At 42.6% G+C, this 22,292-nt stretch overlaps 1 protein-coding gene and 1 non-coding gene across 2 annotated transcripts in view; one reads left to right on the forward strand and one right to left on the reverse strand.

Moving 5' to 3' along the window:
- The first annotated feature begins 1,696 nt into the window (after nucleotides 1–1,696).
- Nucleotides 1,697–22,292, forward strand: part of col25a1 (collagen type XXV alpha 1 chain) — a 149,433-nt gene continuing 128,837 nt past the window's right edge. Inside the window, exons 1-2 of the mRNA XM_080298332.1 lie at nucleotides 1,697–2,351; nucleotides 2,479–2,548. Of these exons, the coding sequence (XP_080154458.1) occupies nucleotides 2,052–2,351; nucleotides 2,479–2,548 (370 nt within the window). The 5' untranslated portion in view covers nucleotides 1,697–2,051. The remainder of the gene's footprint in view (nucleotides 2,352–2,478; nucleotides 2,549–22,292) is intronic.
- On the reverse strand, nucleotides 13,004–13,076 carry trnar-ccu (transfer RNA arginine (anticodon CCU)). The gene has a single exon. It is a non-coding gene; the product is annotated as a tRNA-Arg (tRNA).

Raw genomic sequence — 22,292 nt, forward strand, 5'->3', positions numbered from 1 at the left:
GTTGTAGACCTGCGCTGCTTGGGAGTCACTGTGACTGCAAAACAAGCCCAAATCATCACCCCTCCACCAACGTGCTTGATAGTTGGTTTGAGGTGATTGTGCTGATATGCTGTGTTTGGGTTTTGTCGAACATGCAGTGCACTATGGCCAAACGTAGCACCTTTCTACTACTTACCTTCTTCAATTTTTGGAAGAAGTGAGACTTGAGTTCATTTTTTAAAGTTTGTTTTTCACATAACTTTATGTGAGGAGAGTTTGCTCTTTGAAGGAAGAACATAGATGACATTAGGGGTCTCAAAACAATGAATTCATGTGGCTATGCACTGACTCTAAAAATGAATGACTTGTTTGATTGTTTACCTAATATTGCTGCAAGTTTGTCAAGTTACTTAATGATGCCTGAACAAAGAGGCCCATTGTCACATTATTAGACGTACTTACAGGCTAGCTTCTATGATTTTTGTAATTGTGACCTAACCAAGCACAGTCTGGCAGGGGTGTGTCTGTGGATAGGCTGGGGTTTCATTTTTTTTTTTGTTTATTGTGGTTTAAAAAAAGATTTATGACAATGATGTTACCATGAAATCAAAAGAAAAATAGGAAGCAGTAAAGCAGTTAGTGAAATCCATCTGTTACTTTGATGTATTTTTTTTTAGCACAGCAATGAAACTGAAAAAACAAGTGCACAGGGGTGGTGAGGAAGTCTGAAACCATCTGCGATGTAAATATTTCATTTTTAAAACCTTTAATTCTGCTCATATTTTCTTATGAGCCGTATGAATATTTGATACAAATACAGTTTTGTGGGTCAGTTGCTTGCATCCAATAGCTAAATGCAGAGATCAGTGCATTGAGCTACTGTATATTTTTATTGTTCTGTCGCCCCCGTTCACATTGATTATTTATGTAACATTGTCTTAGAGCCGAATGCAGCATTTATCCCAAACATAGTTCAGTCCTCAGCAGACCTCATTCATGTTTGTTCTGTTGAAGCCCACAAATGGTCCAAACCAATAATTTGCTCACTCTAGGCAGGCGGATGTCACAAAATCAAAAAAGAATGCATACTGTTACTGTAACCTGTGACCACATATTGATTCGGTTGTGCAGTGCATGGCACTTTGCTTACTTCATCTAAGTCACAATAGCAGTTTCCTCTGGAAAAAGAAAAAAAAACCATGCCCACTGCTGATTTGAAGGTCCATTGTGTAGGATTTGGGAGACACTGTTGCAATGGAATATACATAATTATGTTTTTACTACTGTATAATCACCCCAAAGTGTCATTTTCTCTCATTTTAGAATGGTCCCTTCATATTTCTATAGGGAGTGCGTGCTCTTCCACCCACAGTTTGCAGTGTTGGACCAGAGTGGACATTTAGAATTTGTAGTGGCCACCAGCTTGACGATGGAGGGTGAGGCCGCTGAATCCTGCACACGGTCCGTTTAACTCAAGTAATCATGTGGGCTATTTTTGCAAAAAGTTTCAAATGAATTTTAAAAAATGTGGCTAAATGTGTCCTTGTCCTTACTGATCATTACTTCTCATCAACAAGCTAATGGCAACTGTACCCCCCTGGGCTGAAATAGCCCAAAAGGAGTGAGCCAATAAATTATGTTAATCAGTGGGACACGTTGGAGGCGTGTTGTTGCCTTCGTGAGGGGGGGGAGCATGCCTGCGCCACGGAAAGGCTTCAGTCTTAATGCTGTGTCCTCTGCGTGCGCACTGCCTCCCGCTTCCACGCTCTCCCTCTCTACTGTTGAGTGCATAAGAGCGGTTTCCTCTGCAGACCACTTTGCAAAGCTCCGTGCAACAAGTTTGCAGGAGCAGCAGCGGCACGCCGTCACGCAGGTTGACTTCACTCGGCTGGAGCTTGAGCGGCGCTCCACTCATCCATCTGTCGCTGTCACCACAAAGTCACCGTACGTGAACGCAGCGTTGCAGGCGCACGCACGCTCGCTCACTCACTCACACAGAGCAGAGTGCCATAAATTGGTGACTCCGCGCCAGATGCGGTTTGCTCTCAGCAGCGCGTGGAGTTGTTAGTTAAATGGAGAACGCAGTGGCGAGAGGAGCATCTAAGTGCATGGAAAAAATGGAGAAAGAACTGTCGCCCCGGCAGAAGCGACACTACTGCCGCACGACTGCGCTGAACGTCTTCTCCTCGTTTTGCTCCGTGGCGTCCGTCGCCTTCTGCATTTTCCTGAGCATTAGCGGAGCTGACATCAAGAACCGAGTTGTGGATTTGGAGAGTGCCAAAGGCGAGCACACCTTCACCCGTGCCCCTGGCTACTCCGTGGAGGATTTCAATTCACTGATAGAGGAAAGAGTGGACGAGCTGCTCTCTCAGGTAAGATTGGCTTATGCGCTCGGCTCTCCGGCACTTTGTTGTTGAGCCCTTCACTTGCGCGTAAATGGACTGTGGTTCACTCAAAGGGCGAATGAATGAAAAATGATGCTTTTCTTTCACCTTTCAGCGCTCCTATGAGAATTTCGTCAAGATTCGGACAGCCAGACAAACATCACCTGAATGCAACTGCCCTCCAGGTAAAGGAAACTACTTTTCCAGTGCGGTGCGGGCGCGGGGTTGCATGTGGGAGTGTGAGGTACTGGCTTTTAAAGCGGGTTTGACTCCGAGCACAGGCTGGTGTGAGAATGAATGGAAGCTTTTCAGGGACAGGTTTTTGTTTGTTTGCATGTTTGTAGTTGATTTCATTGAATCTGATGAAATGTGACAGTGCTGATAGTTCAGGGGAGGTCTCCTGTGAAGGATGCGGACAGCTGAGCGCTCAATGCACCTAACAGAAAGAAAGGCATTTAACAGCCGTCTATACATAGAGGTGCTGAGAGATTGTCCGACTTGTGATGTTGCCTGCTCCCTTGTTCACATGGAGGAGAAGTGGGAGAGGCTGAAATTCACATTTCTAACCAGTAGATGGAAACATTTATTCCTCCAGTGTAGCGCAGCATTCTGGTCATTTTAGGACTGAGCCGAGGTTGGGTTGCCAGTGCATCGTAAGTGGGGGGGGGGGATGTTCTGGATTTGAACTTGTGGGTTTTTGGTTTACTTCTAAATGTTTGCCAAGCCACTATTGTGCATCAGTGTAGGTTAGCCTTCAGGGAAAAAAAAAAAGAAGAAATTAATAAAAAATAAAAACAGCCAGTCCTGCTCTTGAATGTGTGATTGACAGCTCCAGTTTCACTGCAGTAAAAAAAGAAGAAGAAGAAGAAGAAAAGATAGAAATTATAAAATAGCACCGACAGAAAACAGATAAAAAATACAACATTAGCCGATAAGGTGAAATCCAGATGGTGCATCGGGGACTTTGAGGGGTTGAAAATTACAAAAAATCTCTCACACCTGCCCTTAAAATAGCTCACGAGTCCCTGAAAACGAGGGACAGTGCGTAAAAATTGCTGCAATTTTGTAACAATTAATGCAACGTTTTTGTTCATCCCCTTGAATTAAAGCTAAAAGTCTGATTGTTAAGCCCACATTCAGTTAATGACTCAGGCACCAGTTCTGTTTTTTCAACAGCTACAATAATGTCACATCTCCATGTCCAGACATATACAGAGATAACAGGGTGTCAGATAAGGGCTATATACTGTCAGTGATAAATAAAATGTGTCTATTTCAACTGATTCTCAGATAAAGTGAAGGATTCAGTCTTTGCCCAAAAGTTATGCATTTTAGCATTTTAGGCTAAACGACCCAGTTAAAGTCCATCCATCATCTGAAAACTGCTTCGTCATAAAGCCGAAAACAGGGCTGTGTTTTCTCGGCTCCTGAAAGTGCTGACATTGTGGAGTTATGTTCTTTACAAGTAAGTAACATCCTGCGGATTTCTTAAGGCTTTTTTAAAATTACCTTTACATGCTTTTTCATACATGTGCCAAATATCAATATGAGCACCTCGAGTAATGCGTTCAAAAGGTCACCAGCAAGCATCCCGGCTCCTTAATGGTTATCCGACAGATGGGATGAATTGCTCCTTGATGTCAGAATGAAGTACGCTGTATGGCCTGTCTAATAGCATGTTACTGCAAAGCACTCTAGTAACATTTCCATGCTCTCAGTGAACCACACGTGAACCTTTGCGTTCCTTCCTGGCACACTGCTGAACCACTAGGTAGACGGCATGCTGCGGGACGCTGACATGTTTTCACAACTTTTTAAAGTTTGATGAAGAGGGGATCAGCCTCAGTCAACTCCAGCTGGGAATGTTACACAGTAAGTGTGAACATACTGTAGGTGACCTTTCTGGAAAAAGTCACAGTGCATAGTGGTGCTTGGAAGGTTTCATGGAAAATTCTCGGGTATTGGCAAACATCTGCGCTGCAGGTCTGAAATTAAGGTGTTGAATCCCAACCAAAGAAAGTGCTTTGTTGTTGACCCTCAACCCCTGACCTCCCCTGTTTTTTTCTTTTTCCTTCACCCTGCCAAATATGAACAGCAACGCAATAAAAAATATGTTTATATACCATAATCAGACACGGGCACAAGAAGAAACGAGACTAGTGCGAGTGATAATCCCAAACGAAAGATCCTTAATCTTCAGTTTTCACAAGTGCTCTATCAACTGCAAATGTCTCATCTGCAGAGTGGGCATGCCTGAATTAATGAGCCAGAAGTACTGCGAGTATTAACCATAATGAGACACTCACAATCAGGCGGCTCTCTGTTCTCAATCCCTGTCATATGTTTGCTATTTATTTTCTCCCTCCACAGTTCTGTAAAGGGGCAGAGAATAAAACAATGCAAACATTTCACATCAAATGAAGCGAGACGACGCTAAAAACCAAGACGGCTCCGAGCTTGATCCTGGAAGCTGGCAGCTAGTTGTGGTCTCTTATCCCCCCCTCCCCAACCCCCATTTATTTTTTTGAACTATGATTTCATACAAAACACATATATCATCAGTGTACTTTGAAGAATCTGCAGCGTAGTTTAAAAATCCAAACGCTCACGCAGTGTAAGTGTATTACGCACGCAACTTTCAGTAATACTTTGTTAGTGCTTTGGAGCGTGCTCTTTCCAGGCAAATAACTTTATACTCTATGAATTCTGAATGGGCTCACTCAATATCTAGCCTCTCCTCTGTGTAGGAGACAGCCTGTGGCTCAGATGAGGTCTTTTTTTTCTCCCTCTCTCTCTTTGAGGGGAGGACCGTAATGTGCTTTTCACAGTCTTCACTTTATTGCTGTCAAAGAAGATGGAGTGGTTACACAGACAGAGCAATGGTCCATAGCTTGGGGATATTTTATAGGTTGTTCCTGAATCATGGGAAGTTTTTCGCCGTCTTTATCTGAGAAAGTTGGCTGTGAACTTCTACTGTGTTTTATTCATGCTGATGTCACTCCTGGCGGGAAAAAAAGTGATGGGTTTGCCGATGCTGTTTGTCATCTTAACAGCGAGGGGGGGTATCGCTTTGTGTTATTACTCAGTTATTACTTTCTGAGGGAAAAACACCATTCTGACACGGGCTAACTTTTCCCTGCAAACTGGCACAGTCTGTAGTTGAGCTAGAGATGTGTCTCCTGGGGTGGCAGTTCCTGTCAGTCGGTCCATCTCTTTGGTGCAGGCTGAAATATCTCAACCAGAAGGACGTTTCACTCTGACATTTACGGCCCACAGAGGATGACTCCTGCTGATTGCTAGACTTTTCCCCTTCCTCAACCAGCGTGTTAACACTTCTTGGATGGAATGGCATGAAATTTAATATTAATAATCCATCCACCTCCCACTACATCGCGTGCAGACACATTTGCTCCCTGTGAAAAATCACAATTTTGTCTTATATGACAAAGCCAGCAAGCTAAGACACCTCAATCAAGCCGTCAGATGAGGTCGGCATCCATGTGTAAAGGAACAAACAGGTGGGTTTAGCATATGCTGTTAAATGATCCGGATAGAAACTAACTAAACCCACAGAAAGCTAACCTAGCATGGACTGCAGGATAGATTAATAGCTCAGTAAGACACAGAAATGGAGACTGCCACGCTCTCCTATGGTTTTTTTCACTTACCCAGTGAGGAGCAGGGCGAGCCTTTTCACGCCATTAAGGAGACAGAAAATTACATTAGAGACAGAAAAACGAGAGGGGAAAAATGTTACAGGGAAAAAGGTTCAGGTTGATCAGGGATGAAGAATAGCGAAAAAATATATATTTGGAGTGTAGAGTGGTAAAACGTAAGCTTACCAGATCTCCAAATAGCCCACGTATTTCTGACAAAATAGCCAGCAGACAGAGTAAGTGTGTGTGTGAGTGCCAGGTTTTGACAAGAAGGTACACAGCGTGAATTAAAACATATGGATTGAATTTTAGTGTGAGTTTAGTGTGTGGTGGGGAGCCCAGCAAAGAAACTGCAGAGCCAAATTACTCACTTTGAACAACAGTCAGTTATCCTGAGCTTCACATTGTCTGAAAACGTATTTTACACCCTCCGTTACAATTAAGGAGTAAATCAAACCTGTGAAACCATCATGATGTGAGAATGTCTCCAGTCGCACCCACACCGTGCTCTACACTGAAGCGAGTCCCTTTATAATAATTGTTTCAGCATTCGCGGGCTGTTTCCCTTCTTCTTGTTTTTTTAAAATGTGCGTGTACCTTCTCCTTCCCTGGGATCTGCATTCCAAACAGGGCCTGTTGTTTAATGGGACCATAATAAAATGTGCCGTCAGCAAGCACTGGTGGTTTGCGCTTTCTCCTGTTTACTCACCCATACGCCTAATTCCCCGCACAGCCCCCTTTCCCCACTCTGCAGCATTTCTTGATGTTAACACTTCAAAAAGCCTGGCAGCAAAACACTGGCTGAAGCACTCTTGAGAAAACAGGAACATATTACTTGTAATGTGTGGGACTTTGTTCTCCCCCCCAAAAAAATACCCAGTAGTGCTTGTCAAGTGCAGAAGGGCAGCAGGGGGCCACATCAGCTGGATGTTCTGTCTTTTAGATTGCAAAATACAATCATAAGCACATGCAGCTTTTTTCCTTTCATCCTTGTCATCTCCTGACTTGATCTGATTTCTTTACCAAGAGCGAAAATACACACATTTCAAACCAGTCCCAACTTTCTCCACCCAATCGCTCCTTTTCAACTCTTTGTGGCCACGCTGGTTTCCCGTCTCCCTTTCTTGCTCGCCAAGTGTGTAATCCCTCTGGCCTGATACAGTTACAGTCATGCCAATCCCCTCAGATATCCTCACCTCAGTAGAGGCAACTGGTAATTAATCACTGACAGCTTTTGAATTAAGCCCTCTGTGTGGTTTGGTGGTGGGAGGTGCACTAATAGCCATGTAATCACTGAGTGATAGGTAAAGCTAAGCAGACTTCCAGGTAGCCACTGAGGCCAGCTGCTTCTGGTTAAGTGAGTCCGGTTAGGCTATTTTTGCGACCACGTAAGGTCGGAGACAATGTTGGAGCCCAGGAAACTTTGCCCGGAGGCAAAGGTGAACAGGCAATTATGATTTTGATCGCTGTTCAATTGCATATAAGTATATCGCCATAAAAAGAACAGTGGACTCCAGATAGTGAATAACATCTTGCCGGGGTCATTTTATGCATGAAAAGCCTGACTCATTCACCTCCGACTCCACATCATTCCCAATAAATTGACATGACGTGATTTATCGGGATGAATCATCACAAGTGGTACTTTTACCTTAATTTTCTAAATTTACACAAGGCTGGTTATAAATGGCAGGGAACACATGGTTTCTTTATTTGACACAACAGTTTTTACTGGACATGGTGAAGTCGCTCTGTTGAATGCACTGGAACTGACTGCAGGGCTTTGAAAGGGTGACGCACTTTTCTCTTTTTAACTATACATTAAGCTGAGGGGACGCTCATAATGGAGAGCAGATCACATGATCTTTCTATGAGCGATGTCAACAGCACTCTGCTGGAGATTCAAGCACCTCAGGCTGGGAGAACGGGGCCAAAGGAATGGACCAGAATCCAAATGCTCTTGCCTAATGGTTCGTCTCATGTGTCCTCGAAACATTTCCTGGCGGTGATCCTCAGTCGTCATTTTGTGTGGAATAAAGCAGGAAGCATGGAGATCCTGTCTTGGCTGCTTGTACACTTACTACTTGGAAATGAAGAGGTTTCCATCACCAGAACTTTGAAAGCCTGTGGCACACCCAACCACTTAATAAAAGAATTGTCTCCTTTTATTTAATTTTTTGACATGCTTTCTTCTTTGGCACGTTTTTGGCATTATCAAAGCACAACGCTGAACAATGAGATCCAAATTATTAAAGGTGGAGCACCCTTAGAGCAGTGTGGCTTTATGCCTTTCGTTAAGGCTTCTCGCCCTGCGTGCATGTGCTCAAATGCTCGTTCTTGTTCCTAATTTGGGAAGTTAGTCCTCACAGTTTGTGTTTTTTGTTTTTTTTAGATCAAAATGTAGGAGCAAAAAAGATTCTGCAAAGATGATTATAAAACGTCATGCTACGCTCCAGCCGATTAACCGGATGTCCGCATGTTCTTCTTGGTGGTCGTGATGCATGCTAACACAGCCTCTGCTCACATTGCCCTGTAACCTCCAGTGTGAAATCACTGCTGTTGGTCTGCCTTGATGCTCCCTCTCCCAGGATCCGGCAGGCTTATGTGAGAGCAGGGTGGCAAATCATCCACAAAAGACGACTTATAAACCCTCTGCCTCGTAGCACTGGGTGCCCTCTGACACTAGATTGAAAGTTGAAGTTGTGCTCCCTCTGAAAACTACTGAAGTCTCCTTCTTCATGAGCCTGCATACTCATCCCTGACCTGCTAGTATTCAGACAGATGTGATACCCTTTCAATGCCTCTCCTGGGGAAGCGTCTAAAGTAGTCATTGTTTGCCATTTGTGAAGCGTTGCTGGTGGTACATGCGCGTGAATAACTATTACAGTGACATTACTGTAATATTACATTAATTGGCTGGTAACCATGTTGCTAGTGTTTCTCAGCATCATGCTCTCTGATTTAGATTTCAGTCTAACCCAATTGTCTGAACGAGTACATGTTTAATTTCTTTTCACTGTAAGAATGGCTTTCCAGTGTCTGTCATCAAATTCAAATCAGTATACCGTAGCTTGATGATGCCAGCTTTCATGGAAATTCTGGGCTCCAGACAGAAGAAAACTAGGAACCCCCGAGGCGATCCCCACATGCTCCTGCACCCGCCTTCCTTGCCTGTGGCTTTGTGCCCCAGGCCTGTCAGGCCTCGCAGGCATGGAGGATGGCGGGTGAAAGTCACAGATGCCGCTGCTCTGTATTTTATCAGCCTAATAAGAATAGTCACTGCAAATAAAACAGGCTGGTGTGCCACAGCAGAAAGCGATAGTTTTGCTAGTGTGTGGATGTCATGCAAACTATTGTTGATATAGTCTACTTGCTATTTATGGGCTTTTCTAGAAACAATACATGGATGGCCTTTGCTGAGCCCCATGTTTTGTTTATATGCATCATTTACTTAAGTCCACAGTCTGATTGCAGCTTGAGCTTTTCCATGTAATGATCACTTCCACAGCTCCAAAAATGGCAAATCCTGATTCAGATTGTAGGTGATCACAGAGAAGCTTTCTATCAGTAGAAGAGCTGGTGACACTGAGACAAACAGTGATCGAAGGTCAGCAATCTTTAAGTGCTCAGAAATCAACCTAACACCAACAGTACTCAGATGGGCTGGACGTATAGTACCTTTCTACTCAACGTGAGCACTCACAGCACGTTTTAAGATGAGTCTCATTCGCCCAATCAGTCACTCACTCACTCCGTGTCTTTCGAAAGGATGCCTTGACACATTACTTTTGGAAAAAGAAGCCAAAGACACATACCTCTGTTTGCATCGGAGGAGCTGAAGTAGAGTAGGCAAAGAGTTTTAGTTCCGGTGTCAAAGTGAATCTGTCACCATCGTGCATCTCCATCCTAATAACGCAAGCTCTGAACTCATTAAGGAAAACTCAGAATGCTTAATTCCTGTGTCGTGTTCCTCTTTCCAGAGGAGCAAAGTATGGGATGGAAATGGCTCAAGACCCGAAGGTTCTGCGGTGGGTCATTAAAGCTGCCCAGAATATTACTGGCACTCGGTAAACTGCGATATCGATGAGCTGCAGAGCCCAAAGGGAAGCCAATAAGATAATACCTACCCCAACCACAGCTTGTTCCCAGTGCTCATATCTGGCGATCAATAGAAGTATTCCCTGATGTAACACTAGATTTCGGAGCAGTTTCTTTCCTCAGGTGGAGAGATTGATGAGTTTATCTCTAACACTTGACTACAAATAATCGCTGTATTTTTCTATTTTTCATTCATTTGTCTTTTTTCTTCTCAGTAGCATAAAGGTATTACATAAAGAGTTTTTCTTTTGCACACTGAACATGCATTACTGTGTACAGAGAGGCTCAAACATTCAAGAGATGTAGAGAACACTTGAGGAGGACTTTTATTTCCAGGGTTTTTTGTATATTTCAAGTTCAATTATTTACAGTGGTTGTAAACATTTATTAGCGCTAATAATTTGAAACGCCCGCTCATCAATTTTTAAACCATGTAGTTTCAGCACAAACAAGCAGGCAGTCCCTCAAGCTATTCAAAGACAGCGGGGAATCAGGCAATTTGTCAAAGTGGAAAAAGTGATGGAGGCAAGCTGGGTTTGCCCAGCGGCTGGCCAAATGATGCATGCTCCCAGACTCCCCACAGGGTACGCCAAGCAGTCGGTTGGATCAGACTGTTGTGTTTCCCGTCCAATGGGCTGATACACCTTTTCTGGGTGTTTCTTAATGTTTATTTTTACTGCCTCTTCTTCTAGGTTCATTTTAAGATATCATAATGTCCCGCATCAAATCCTCTTGGCGTCCTTGATGACAACCAGTAAACAGAGGACTTGCGTACTGTCTGGCGGCTCTTACTTCTCTGCTAAATGTGAAGTAAAAAATGAGTCATGCTGTAGATCGGGGAGGGTAATAAAAACACTGAGCAATTATTCCAGCCCTTTTGCACTCACTTATGTGCTATTGCACATCTGTGAACACAACTGGACAGCAGAATATGCTGATATCACCCCCCTCGGAGTACAAATATGGAGACAACAGTATCACAGAAACATGCCACCACAGAGCCTTTGTAGCTTGGCGATCGGCGCTGGGAAATATTTTTATGTTATTATGTGTCCTTTCTCAATTAAGAAAGGAAGAAAGCGTGGAATAAAATGAAACGAGGCCATTCATTCTTAATCTCTGTCAACTGTGATGTTAAAAACAGCGTGGAATGCGGTTTTCTAATTACAGCTTATGTAATACTATTTTTCCACAATATTTATGATTACTTTTCCCGCCCTTTAGCATGCAATTAATCTAGAACACGCAGTGAAATAACAACAAACAGTACGGTGCCCCACGCGGCAGCTTGCCAGATTTAGCCTACCTGTGAACGTACATGCGTGTACTGCATCAATGTCAGCGAAGGTGAATCGATACGCAGAAAGTCGCTTCGTCGTCTGCTCAGACGGTATTGCTTCGAGAGAGCCCCTCCCCTTCTATCTGATGAAGAAGAGGGTAGAAACAGCTGTGTAAGCCACAGTTAAGGCTTGGAAAACCCAGCAGTAGACAGACAACCCTGTGCACTTTAATTTAATTGGCTGGTCATACGATACAGTTCAAGCAGGCTAGACGCCTCGTTAAATGGTAATTTCTGACAGCTTGATAAACGGCATTAATGGTGGCCTTAAAATAGGCCTCATTTTTAGTCTTAAATGGAGGGACTAAATTCAGAAGTTGAAGACATAAATATAATAAGTACCCATCTAATTGCTTTTCTTCTGTCAGCCACTTTGAAAACCTTACAAGCTTTTTAATACTTTGAAAACTTGCTGTCAGGTTATGTGTAATATTAGGAATTGCTTACAAGGGTAAAGACAGAGTGATGCATTCATGAAATAATTTTATTTGTTGAACCAGTCCCTCACACAGTCAGAAATCAGCAGGAGCAGGTATTTTGACACATTGTGAAAGGCTGCAAAACATATTGCAAAAGAACAAATGTGGGTTCGTACTTCTACTAGCTGGTTTATTACTATATCATGGAAAATAATCATTATCAAACTATATTATATTTTGGAATCACAAATGTAGTGATCACAACAACAGTCACCTCGAGGTACTTTATACTGTAAGGTAAAGAGCCTACAATAATACAGAGAAATCCCCACCAATCAGACGACGCCCTGTGAGCAAGCACTTGGCGAAAGTGATGAGGAAAAGTCCCTTTCAACAGGAAGAAACCACCAACTGACCCAGGCTCAGGGAAGGGCGGCCATCTGCCATGACTGCTTGGGGGTGAAGGGAAGGAGACAGGACGAAAGACAAGACAAGCTATATACAATTCAGTGCTTTTAGTGATGTACTTTAGACATGGTCAAGATGACCTACTGAAGTTAAAACCGAGGAAGGGGCAAGAAAGGTGATTTGGTTCACTTCAGAGAACGATCTCAAAAAGAGAAAATATCCAGTGAGTGGTTGTTCTCTGGACAAAAAGCCCTTCTCAGTGACATTACAAGTCTGGAGAGAAAAGCCAGACTGCTTTGGGTTGATAGAAAAGCAACAGGAACTTAAAGAATTCTTAGCAGTAAGGAGAATAAAAAGTACCTCTTAACATTTCAAATCTTGACAGGATTTGACATGTTGAGTATAGCCCAGTCCAAACCTGGGCTACACTTTGCATAGACTTACAATCTTCTATTGTCATATTTAACAATAGAAGATTGTCTTGGTGTCCTGGTCTGATGAGTCTCAATTTCTGTTGTAATATTTGGCTCTGAATTTGGCTTGAACAACATAAAAACATGAGTCCATGCTGATTTGTATCAAGTTCAGGCTTTTGCTGAGCTTCATCCAAACACCACAGCCTATCTGAATACTGTTGATGACCATATAGTTTAGAAGACTGTGCTTAATTTCAACCAGTTTAAATGGTGAGGGGATGTGAGAAATAAAGGACTGAATCATCACCCCAGATGGGACTCGAACCCACAATCCCTGGCTTAGGAGGCCAGTGCCTTATCCATTAGGCCACCGGGGCTCTGTCATTGGCTTCCTGTAATAACGATAGGTGGCACGAGGCAAACAACTGCATAATGGTGCCTTTAAACATATGTGTTACAGTGTACATGTATAAAAGTCATAATGTTTTTAAATCTGTCCACCAATTTAAAGGTAAGAGTAGCACTCTCTTTGCTCTGGTGCACACTGTTGATGATTATCTCCGCTGAATATGCCATTCATCTGGTTTCATGCTGTTCACTCTGAGGTTGATGGGTTGCTTCAGTGCATGCGTACAGTTGTTTTTGTTAGGTTTTAATGAATCCGCCCCACTGAGTGGAAATGTTATGAGATTGTAAAGCAGAATACCTCGTGCATATTTTATACGTCTCACTTGTAAACATGAAAGTATAAAGTTCATTTGTGCCCACTGTAACATCAAGCTGATGCGTTTTTACAAAAAGCCTGTCAAGTTGCACTTTAACTGTTTTCTAATGTTTACATGTTTGCATGTATTAATGTCGGTTTTATTATTATAGACATTACCGCGTTTGTGATATTAACTAGATTACTTGTTCTATGAGTTTTTCTAAAGTGTGCTCACACTTTGAACTTTTTTAAAATGAAGAATTTGCTTCAAGAAGAAAGCAACAGCGATGCCTCGGGTGTAATGCTTTAAATCAAATCCAGCTTTTCAGACTCTATCAGCCATCGTGACGTCATGCCGAGCTTTGTCGGGATCCAGGTTAATGAGCCACTTCCCATGAGCCCTGCTGCTATCTGAAGCATCTCCAGTTCTCATGAGTTTCTCGTACCGGTGCAGCAACCCAAAATTAACTCTTCACCAAGACTTGACTTTGTCTGTATGTTGGCTTGAACTTACCGCCTGCCATGGCAGTTGCATGGCAATTCAGCCACAGAGTCCACTGTATAACGTCAACATATTCTAAAACTTGAATGCATATTTGTGCCATGAACCTGTCGAGAAGTGCACTCCTGCAGAATATCATACTTAAATGTTCCGCTGTGCGTCAACGTTTACTCAAAGTTCAATCTTATGCTTCTGTTACAGATTTGCAGTTGTTTAATTGATGTCATTTTTCCTCCTTTTCTGTGAATTGTAAATATTTACTGTTTCGTAAGTGCACCTCCGAGTGTTCTCGCTGCTTTGAGCGCTGTTTCATAAATGTCATGTTTATAGCTTTGATGCTTGAGCAGAGTAAGACTCAGTCACAGTGATGGTTGACGAGTCCTTTTTATATACAAAAAAATCATATATATCCACTTTATGGTCATAATTCAGTTAGCAGTGTGTTGTCAAGGTTATCTCCACTGTGAGTCTGAACAAAACAAATAAAGCCTTTTGAAGACTTTCCCTTCACAGGAGATTTACCAGGTGTCAGCTTGACTGATCTGAGGTGCTTCAGGTAGAGATAGTGTCTCACTGTTAAAAATGGTAAAGATGTGAAAGGACCCATCACCTCTTTGCCCTTGAACTTCAAACAAATTACCTTCCCAGCATGCTTCCCACCTGCGCTGTTACTGTGAAACATTTTAATAGCTATGGTGGTGGTGGTGGGGGGATAAATAAAAGAAAAAAATAACGGAGAAGAAACAGGAATTAGCAGAAAGCTCGTTTCGGCTGATTAAATGGAGCGTAACGCTAGTATGTTGTGCTGTGGGATTTGGTACCAGAGATAAGATGACTTATCCAAATGCATGTGCAATCTGAATTTAAGTTATACGGAGCATTTCGTAAACATACTGACACGCTAATGACTCGTTCAGCACCAGCATGCGTTTGCTGTCAGCTCCCACAGACTTTCATGTAGCATAACAAATGAGAGGGAAAGTCTTTCACATGTGTGGGTTTCGCGGATCCCCAGTGTAACATAGACTTGATCATATACTTGTTTTCTTAAAGCAGTTAGTCATGCGCTGTTGGCTATCCCACCTATGAACTGGGAGGTACTTTTTTTTTGAGGTGGAGGTCAGTTGGCAGGAGCTGGCAAAGCATCTGCATTACCCCAAATGTCAGGGCTCAGTAATATGAGGGTGTAGGTTTCATCTGAGTGAGAACAGGGAATAACACGACATAACTCAGTGGAACTCAAGATTTAAACCAAAGAAACACTGAGTCCCACAGGAGCCGGTGTACTCTTGTGAATGTCAAACCCATAAATCTACATTTTGCCAGCGCCGGATCCAGTTGCAGTTTGAGACCGTGCTGCTAAATTAAAAGAAATCACTGAAAATTCTTTATTATTTCATATTTAATTCTCCGCTGAGGTGGATATTAAAGGTAAAGGTAAAAGGAGAGTATCATATTGTCTATTCAGCAAAGTCCTCTGAGACTTCCTAATATACAAAATTGGATGAAAACTCTTCACCACCCTTAACGCTCTATACGGATTGCATTTCTATGAGCAGTGGCAAAGCAAGACCAAAATCAGTGAGTTGGATATGAAGCTGCAGTACCTCTGAGAAGTGTCACGTGAAGCAGAGTACAGTGCTGACAGAGGCCATACGGCATCGTTTTAGGTTGCACATTTGCCCCGCGGCTCTGGGCGTGATGTTATGGTGGCAGGCTCTGCTGAATAAATGCGATCTCTGCACAGGCTGTGCACATTCAGTCATTTTTAATAGCAAGTAACATTATTTGTGGGCACATGCGAGCTTGGAAGCTGACTGAGATGCTCAGGGTGAAAAACAACATCTTGCAAGTGCAAAGGCCGGTGTGAGAACTCGTAGAAGGAGGAAAAAATTATATACCTCTCTCTCGTGCTGTATCGTTCTCCTGACACTCTACCCCAGGTAGACTACTCCCCTCTGGCCTGTTCTCAGATTAGCATGTGTTGGCCAAAGTCAACATGGAGAAGAGTGAGGAAACAAGTTCTCATTCGCACTAAGGTTGCTAATACCTCACCATATCTGATGGCAGACTTTGAGATGTGTCACATGGACTGAAATAAATTTAAATCTAATAAATACAATGAGTGCATTATTACTTTTAGCTTAGATTTCTGGAGGGTGGAGACTAATAAAGTGCCTCTAAAGAGGAAAAGGATGTCTGGAGTTTGTGTGAAAAAGAAAAGTGTCAAATATTTGGACTGCACTAACTGTCTAACTCTCAGAAAACTTCAGGAACAAATAAAAACTCACGTGCAACAATACACAGCGCGTACCTGTGCATATCTATAACATAAACGCCTTTCCATTACAACGTGTGGTTTTTCCACAGTCAACCACTAAAGTACCCATAAAACAAAGCTGAGGGGGAAAAAGTGCTCGGCTGTGTGCGTCTGTGGCGAACACTTGTTGTTGTTGAGTTTTCCCATGGCAGAGGCAAATAGCTTGTAAAACAAGTTACGCAAAAGTCACCAAAACATCATCACGGCGCTGCTTGCCACCGCTTGATGTCAAAATTGGGTCATGTTGAAGGCCCTTCCCAACCCGCCCGTGTTTAATTGCCATGTGCTAAAGAATTTCCCATGTGCACACAAACCAGTCAAGCCTGGTGAGACCTAATAATTGTTCAGTCAACTCTTTGTGCTGCTGTCTGCATTCATGCTGCCAGATTTTTCCCCCCCTTCTTTTCTCCGAATGATGGCGGCACAGAAAGATTCGATACTTGACGGGGGTTATCTGCTCAGCAATCCCTTTGCTACATGAAAGACATGTTTAGCTACGTGGTTTCCGGGCCAGGAGCTAAGCTGTCTTTTTACAAGCAATCTTTGATTCACAAGGGACATTTATCCCTTCCTTTCCACCAGTGTTCCCCCTTGTCTGCTTTGTCCAGTTGCCTCTTTCTTCCTCTCAAAGGCTCTCTGCAGCTTCAGCGAGAGGAGCATAGGGACACAAGCTTTTTAGGGTCTACTGAATGGATTTATCGACTGGGTGAGGCAAAAAATAAATAAATAAATGAATAAAAGTGACCGAAATAAGCAGCAATGAGAAAAGCAGAACTGGTGAGGGGAAAAAAATACACTTTGTTTAAACCAGAGCAGCCTGTGTGTGCGTGCTGCTGATATGGATTTCCCCATGAGAAGGTTCAGGTCCCCAAATTCCTCCTCAAACAGGCCTCAAAAAAAAAAAAGAGATTTATTTGGCTTTTTGCCTCAGACTTGGAGGGAGAAAATGGGAAGCAAACTGGGGTTTTTAGCATGCGCTCTCCAAAAAGGGTTTTCTGTGACGCTTCAGAATGATAAATTATAGAAATGTCTTTGGAGGCCACATTAAATGGTTCATGAAAATAGCAGGCCTTCTGAGAGTTAACTGTGCCTTCTCTGTTTAGCATGCTTTGATGATGGTAAATGGTATACTGTTCTATCTGCTGTGACCAAATGTCCAAGTCCTGAAATGGTTTCATCCTGAGGACTTTTGCCTTAGCGTGCCTTCTCTGTCCTGAGTACAGCAGGCCACCGGTGTGACTTGTTACGCTTGGTGTGGACTCTCTGGTGACACAGTTTCGTTACGGGTAGCTGGGATTTTACCTGCGCTCGCCAAATTCATTAGAGGCCTCTGAAACTCTAAACATGCCGCTCAGATGGAGCAGGTCAGGTTTTGCCCATTATTGATGTCTACAAATATTGAATATGTCGGTTAGGTCTTGTAGCATGGTTGTTGCGTGTATGTGTGTAGATGTGCGTGCAAAAATTCAAGCTTGCGTTAGACAGACCTTTTGGCTTGACTCCTACCTTTCATAAAGAAAGCAGCCCCTGTCAGACGCCCAAAAATCTCAGGCTGGAGATGAAACAGAGAAGAGTGTGTGTTGGTTTGCATATGTGTGCACTGTTTATGTGTGTACCTGAGTCCTGTACATCTCTGGCTTTCCTGCACCCCATACTGACATTTCCAACGGGTGCTGGTGTAAATAAGGTCGTCGCCCACAGCAGGTGTGGGGAGCAGTCCCGAGAGCAGGGGAGGTCTAAGCCCCTTCAACCCTAGGCCGCAGCGAAACCATCCTGGAGAAGTCAATATTTGCAGTCGGTATCAAAGACGGGCCTGTTTTTGGTATCAAAAACCAGGCTGTACAGAAGAAAGCTTGTCCATGAATTCAGATGTAACATCTCCAGCAGATCAACTGGTGTTAAATACGTGGAATTGTTTATGAAATCAGCATAAATTCTCTATTGTTAGAACGTGTTTTGAGATATTAGTTGTTTACTTTGTTTTTGCATTGATTTAAATGGGACTCTTTAATCTATTCATAATCCTGTACGACTGCATGTAGTAATATGTAAATGTAGACTTTGAACAAGATCAGAAATACGACTCCATTATTGCACATGTTGCTCAGTGTTAAATGGCGATATGAACATAAGACTGCAAGCTATTTTAGCTAACTTTACAATGTGGTAAAATGTGATTTTTGTAACAAATATATGATTCGGATAAGACGTATTTTTTTAACTTAAAAAATGAGCTATGCAGCTAAAAGTAATAAAATTAATGCACGTTATTAAAATACTTTTGGATAAAACTGTAACATTCTCATCAAGTTGGGTGCTAAGATCTAAAGGTGCAACTTATATGGGCTCTGTAATTAGCTAAGGAAGAAACCCCTTGGCTCCAGCATCATGTGTACTAGTCAGTCACGCTAGTAGCTCCCCTGCTTTAGCGCACTGTATGCAAGCTAGCATGCCATCTTGGTAGAATGCTAGCACCTGTGCCATGTACTGGTTTATACTCAATATAATCAAAGACAGTGAATTTACATTAACAAACAAGAAGTATGTATTTATAATCAAATTTTGTCTGCTTTTGAAGCTTTGCTAATAGCTAACGAGACGTTAACTTGGTCACCATTTTGGATAGGATCTAGTGAATATGGTCCCAGTCACACAGGCTTAGAGGCTAGTCTGCAACCATCTGGCAACCACTGATCGTCAGGGGAAACATGTGATTTTCCTAGCTGGTTAATGAGTGGTTGCTGGAAGTTCTGGGAACCACTTACCAACCAGTTGGGGAATACATATTTTCCCCCTCACAACCAGTGCTTGCGTCATATCTAATATAGCAAACAGCTCTCAAGCATTACTGGAAGAATATGGGGTCAAGTTCTAACATATGCTTTTCTAAACAGGCAAATCTTGTGAACTTGCCATACCAATCATAGTTTGTGTGCACACTGTTTTTGCTGTGGAGTCTGTTGTAGGTACATTCCAGGTTTTGTCTTTTATACAAAGTTGTCTGCTAACTACCAGATTTTTTCCAACCTGATTTTCTTAAACTGTTCGTGCTTTTGCCTTATGTGGCACTCAGCAGCAGGTCAGTGATTTTCTCTTTGTAGCACGTCTTTCCTTGACCTGCTGGGTGTTAGAAAACTTTCTTTACTATTTTGGGTGTACATTTCAAGCCATTCACACCAAGGCATTCACAGGAGACCAGACTGCAGTAGTGTATTGGTCCATTCCTCCCTGTCTCTTGAAAGTGTGTGGAAAAACACTTACATGGCTTTGCTTTGATTTGCAGTGTGTACAGAGGGGTTTCCATCACAGACTCTCTCATGTGGGCCACTGGTCTGGCTCCTGTCTGCTCATTGAAACCCTCCTCTCAGGGGGGTTTAAGACAAGACAGTGCCTTGACTTTATCACAGACCATCTCAAGGAATTTCAAGGTTGCTCATCCTCTGCAGTGGAAGAAAATCTGTAAATGTACTAAAGGAGACAGATTGCTTAGTAATAGGCTTCCAGTATAGCAAACAGACACAATTACCAAAGCATATTGTTGTTGATGTTGGAAAATGCAGCTGTGCACAGATTCCTAATGCAAACAGGCTCTCAAAAGCCATTGCTCAATTATACAGTTGTGAATAAGACCGCATGACATTACAAACAGACAAGTTCTGGGTAACATTTGGTGACACTTTTTACAGTCCAGAATAAGGGCTGTGTACAGCATTAGCTTTTACACACCTTCTTTCCTGAGACACAAATCAGCCACACTTGAGCTTTAGGGTTCTACATTAGCTTGTGGTAAAGAAGCCAAGCAGGGCACTGCCAGCCCAACACTCCTGTGTTGCAGTCTTTTTAGTGTCCTTTTATAGTCTCCTTCCTTCCTCCTCACACTCCACAGTCTTCCGAGAGGCCGTGCAGGCACGATGGGGAGTAAGGAAGTCAGCATGCTTCATTAAGTGAATGTGGCACACCACGCATGTCACTGAAAACAACAGAGGCTCTGTTCAGGAAAGAAATGACACTTAGAAATAATAGCAAGCCAGAGAACTGCCTTTAAGGAATGGCTGATGGTTATGAGGCCTCCAGCTGTGCTTTGCAGATTTTTATTTTATATAAACAAGCTGGAAGTGTTGTAACAGGTATACTTCTTTTAATGGGACTACTTCAGTAGCTTAAGCTTGAAGGCACTGAATTACTACACTTTATTTCTTGTTGTTATTTTGTAATTAACTTTGTATGTTCTTTGCTTAAACCTGGATTTAAACTAGTTCTCCTTAAAAACAGATCTCTGTGCATCAAAACAAAACCAAAAAAATCAAATCCAAATAATGCCCTTATACTGTAAAATGGCTTAAATGTAGTTTCACGTCTGCAATTCATTTAAATTAGTCCTATCTTCATCTCTCCAGCTGCCTGCATTTTCCCACAGTCTCCCTCAGCATCTCGAGACCCATTCGCTAGCTAGCTAGTTAGTTATCTTACAATGGGACAGTGTCTGTCCACACTATCCAAGTAAATGCTACCTCACGCAGAAAAGGAAAAATCTGCTCTTCATATATAATAAGCGAGGGCGCCGTTCTGGTGAGTAAGGTGTAAAAAGAGTTGTTTTATCACAGTGACTGGAGGACATTGCACTGCCACTATTAGACGCTAGCTCTTAAAGCTAAACATTTACATGTTAATTGCACTTAGAGCCACATAACAAGTTTTCAGCCCAAGTAAAGTTACTTTCCCATGTGACTGCTCTGCTCCTTGTTTATTCTCTCTTTGACTTAGCTTAGCTAGCATTATTAGACATTTAATAATGTGTCGCTAAGGTAATTGACTATGTGCACGAGACAATGCTAACTTCCTGGTTTGAGAGCGGCTGTGGGGTTGTACATTTCCGGTAGCTTTACTTTGCGGTCAATCGCTACTGCGAAGATATACTCCAAAATCATGTCCAAAACTCGAAAACGGAAAGATCGCATTAAGTTACAAAGAGCAGAAGGTGGGAACACTCACCACTGTTGTGTCATAAAAAATCTAATGATCAATTTTGACGTTTAAAGAGTTTAGATCGATTAGTTGTTTACATCACTCAACACAAGCAGAACTGCATTACTGCAGCAGAAGACACATCATCCACATTCAGAAGCATCTCTGTATAGTGACTGGTCTTATGATTTAAACAGGCAAATGTTCAGCATTCAAACTACAGGTGAAGAATAGTCAAACCAGATGTTTCCCCCGTTATGTCGATATCAGCTAGTCAAGTACACACCTACACAGCATGTTAACAAACCGTGAAAAAAGCCACACAAAAAATGAATGATTGCTGGTAACGGTTTCTATACATTAGTATTTACGAAGGGTATGTTGTGACTTACCTTAAAAATTACAGTGGTCCCTCGCTAATAACGCGGTTAACCTTTCACCTCGCTGTTTCACGGATTTTTTAGTGCAAGTTTGCATGCTTTTTTTTTACGTCACATTGTGTCCTGCGTCCTGATCGCTGCAGGCGATCTCCTCCGTGACGTCTCTCCTGTACAGTACAGAATCGCTGCATTGATCGCTAGCAGTGTGACTCTGAAGTGCAGTACTGTATGTCCACGATGTCCACCAAACGTTTTGCACCGTCAAAAAATAAATTTGGCTACTTGATTTCACCTATCGCTGGTTATTTTTAGAACATAACACCCGCGATAAACGAGGGACAGCTGAGAAATATAACATTTGAATCCCTTTTCTCTTTTGCTCTGAGGCGCGGGGGAAAAATATCGACAAGTCGATGAACATCATTTACAGATATATTGGGTAAATGCCCAAGACATCTATAGAAATGTAAATCGCCACTTGATTCATTTGCTTAACTTGTTTTGGACCGTAAACCAGGCGCGAATAGGACACCGGAAACAAAGCTCCCCACAGGAGTTTCCGCACCGGAAGTAGCATATGCTAACGTGCACATAGTCAATTGTCGCTAAGTAATGTGTCGCTAAGGTGTCATACACTGAGCTAGCTCTGGCAGGCTATAGTCCCATCCTTCAAAATGATAGCTTGTGTTTGTTATGTATTAAATCATCACTTTCTGAATC

The sequence above is a fragment of the Astatotilapia calliptera genome, chromosome 3 (assembly GCF_964374335.1).
Source record: "Astatotilapia calliptera chromosome 3, fAstCal68.1, whole genome shotgun sequence".
Classification (NCBI taxonomy): Eukaryota; Metazoa; Chordata; class Actinopteri; order Cichliformes; family Cichlidae; genus Astatotilapia; species Astatotilapia calliptera.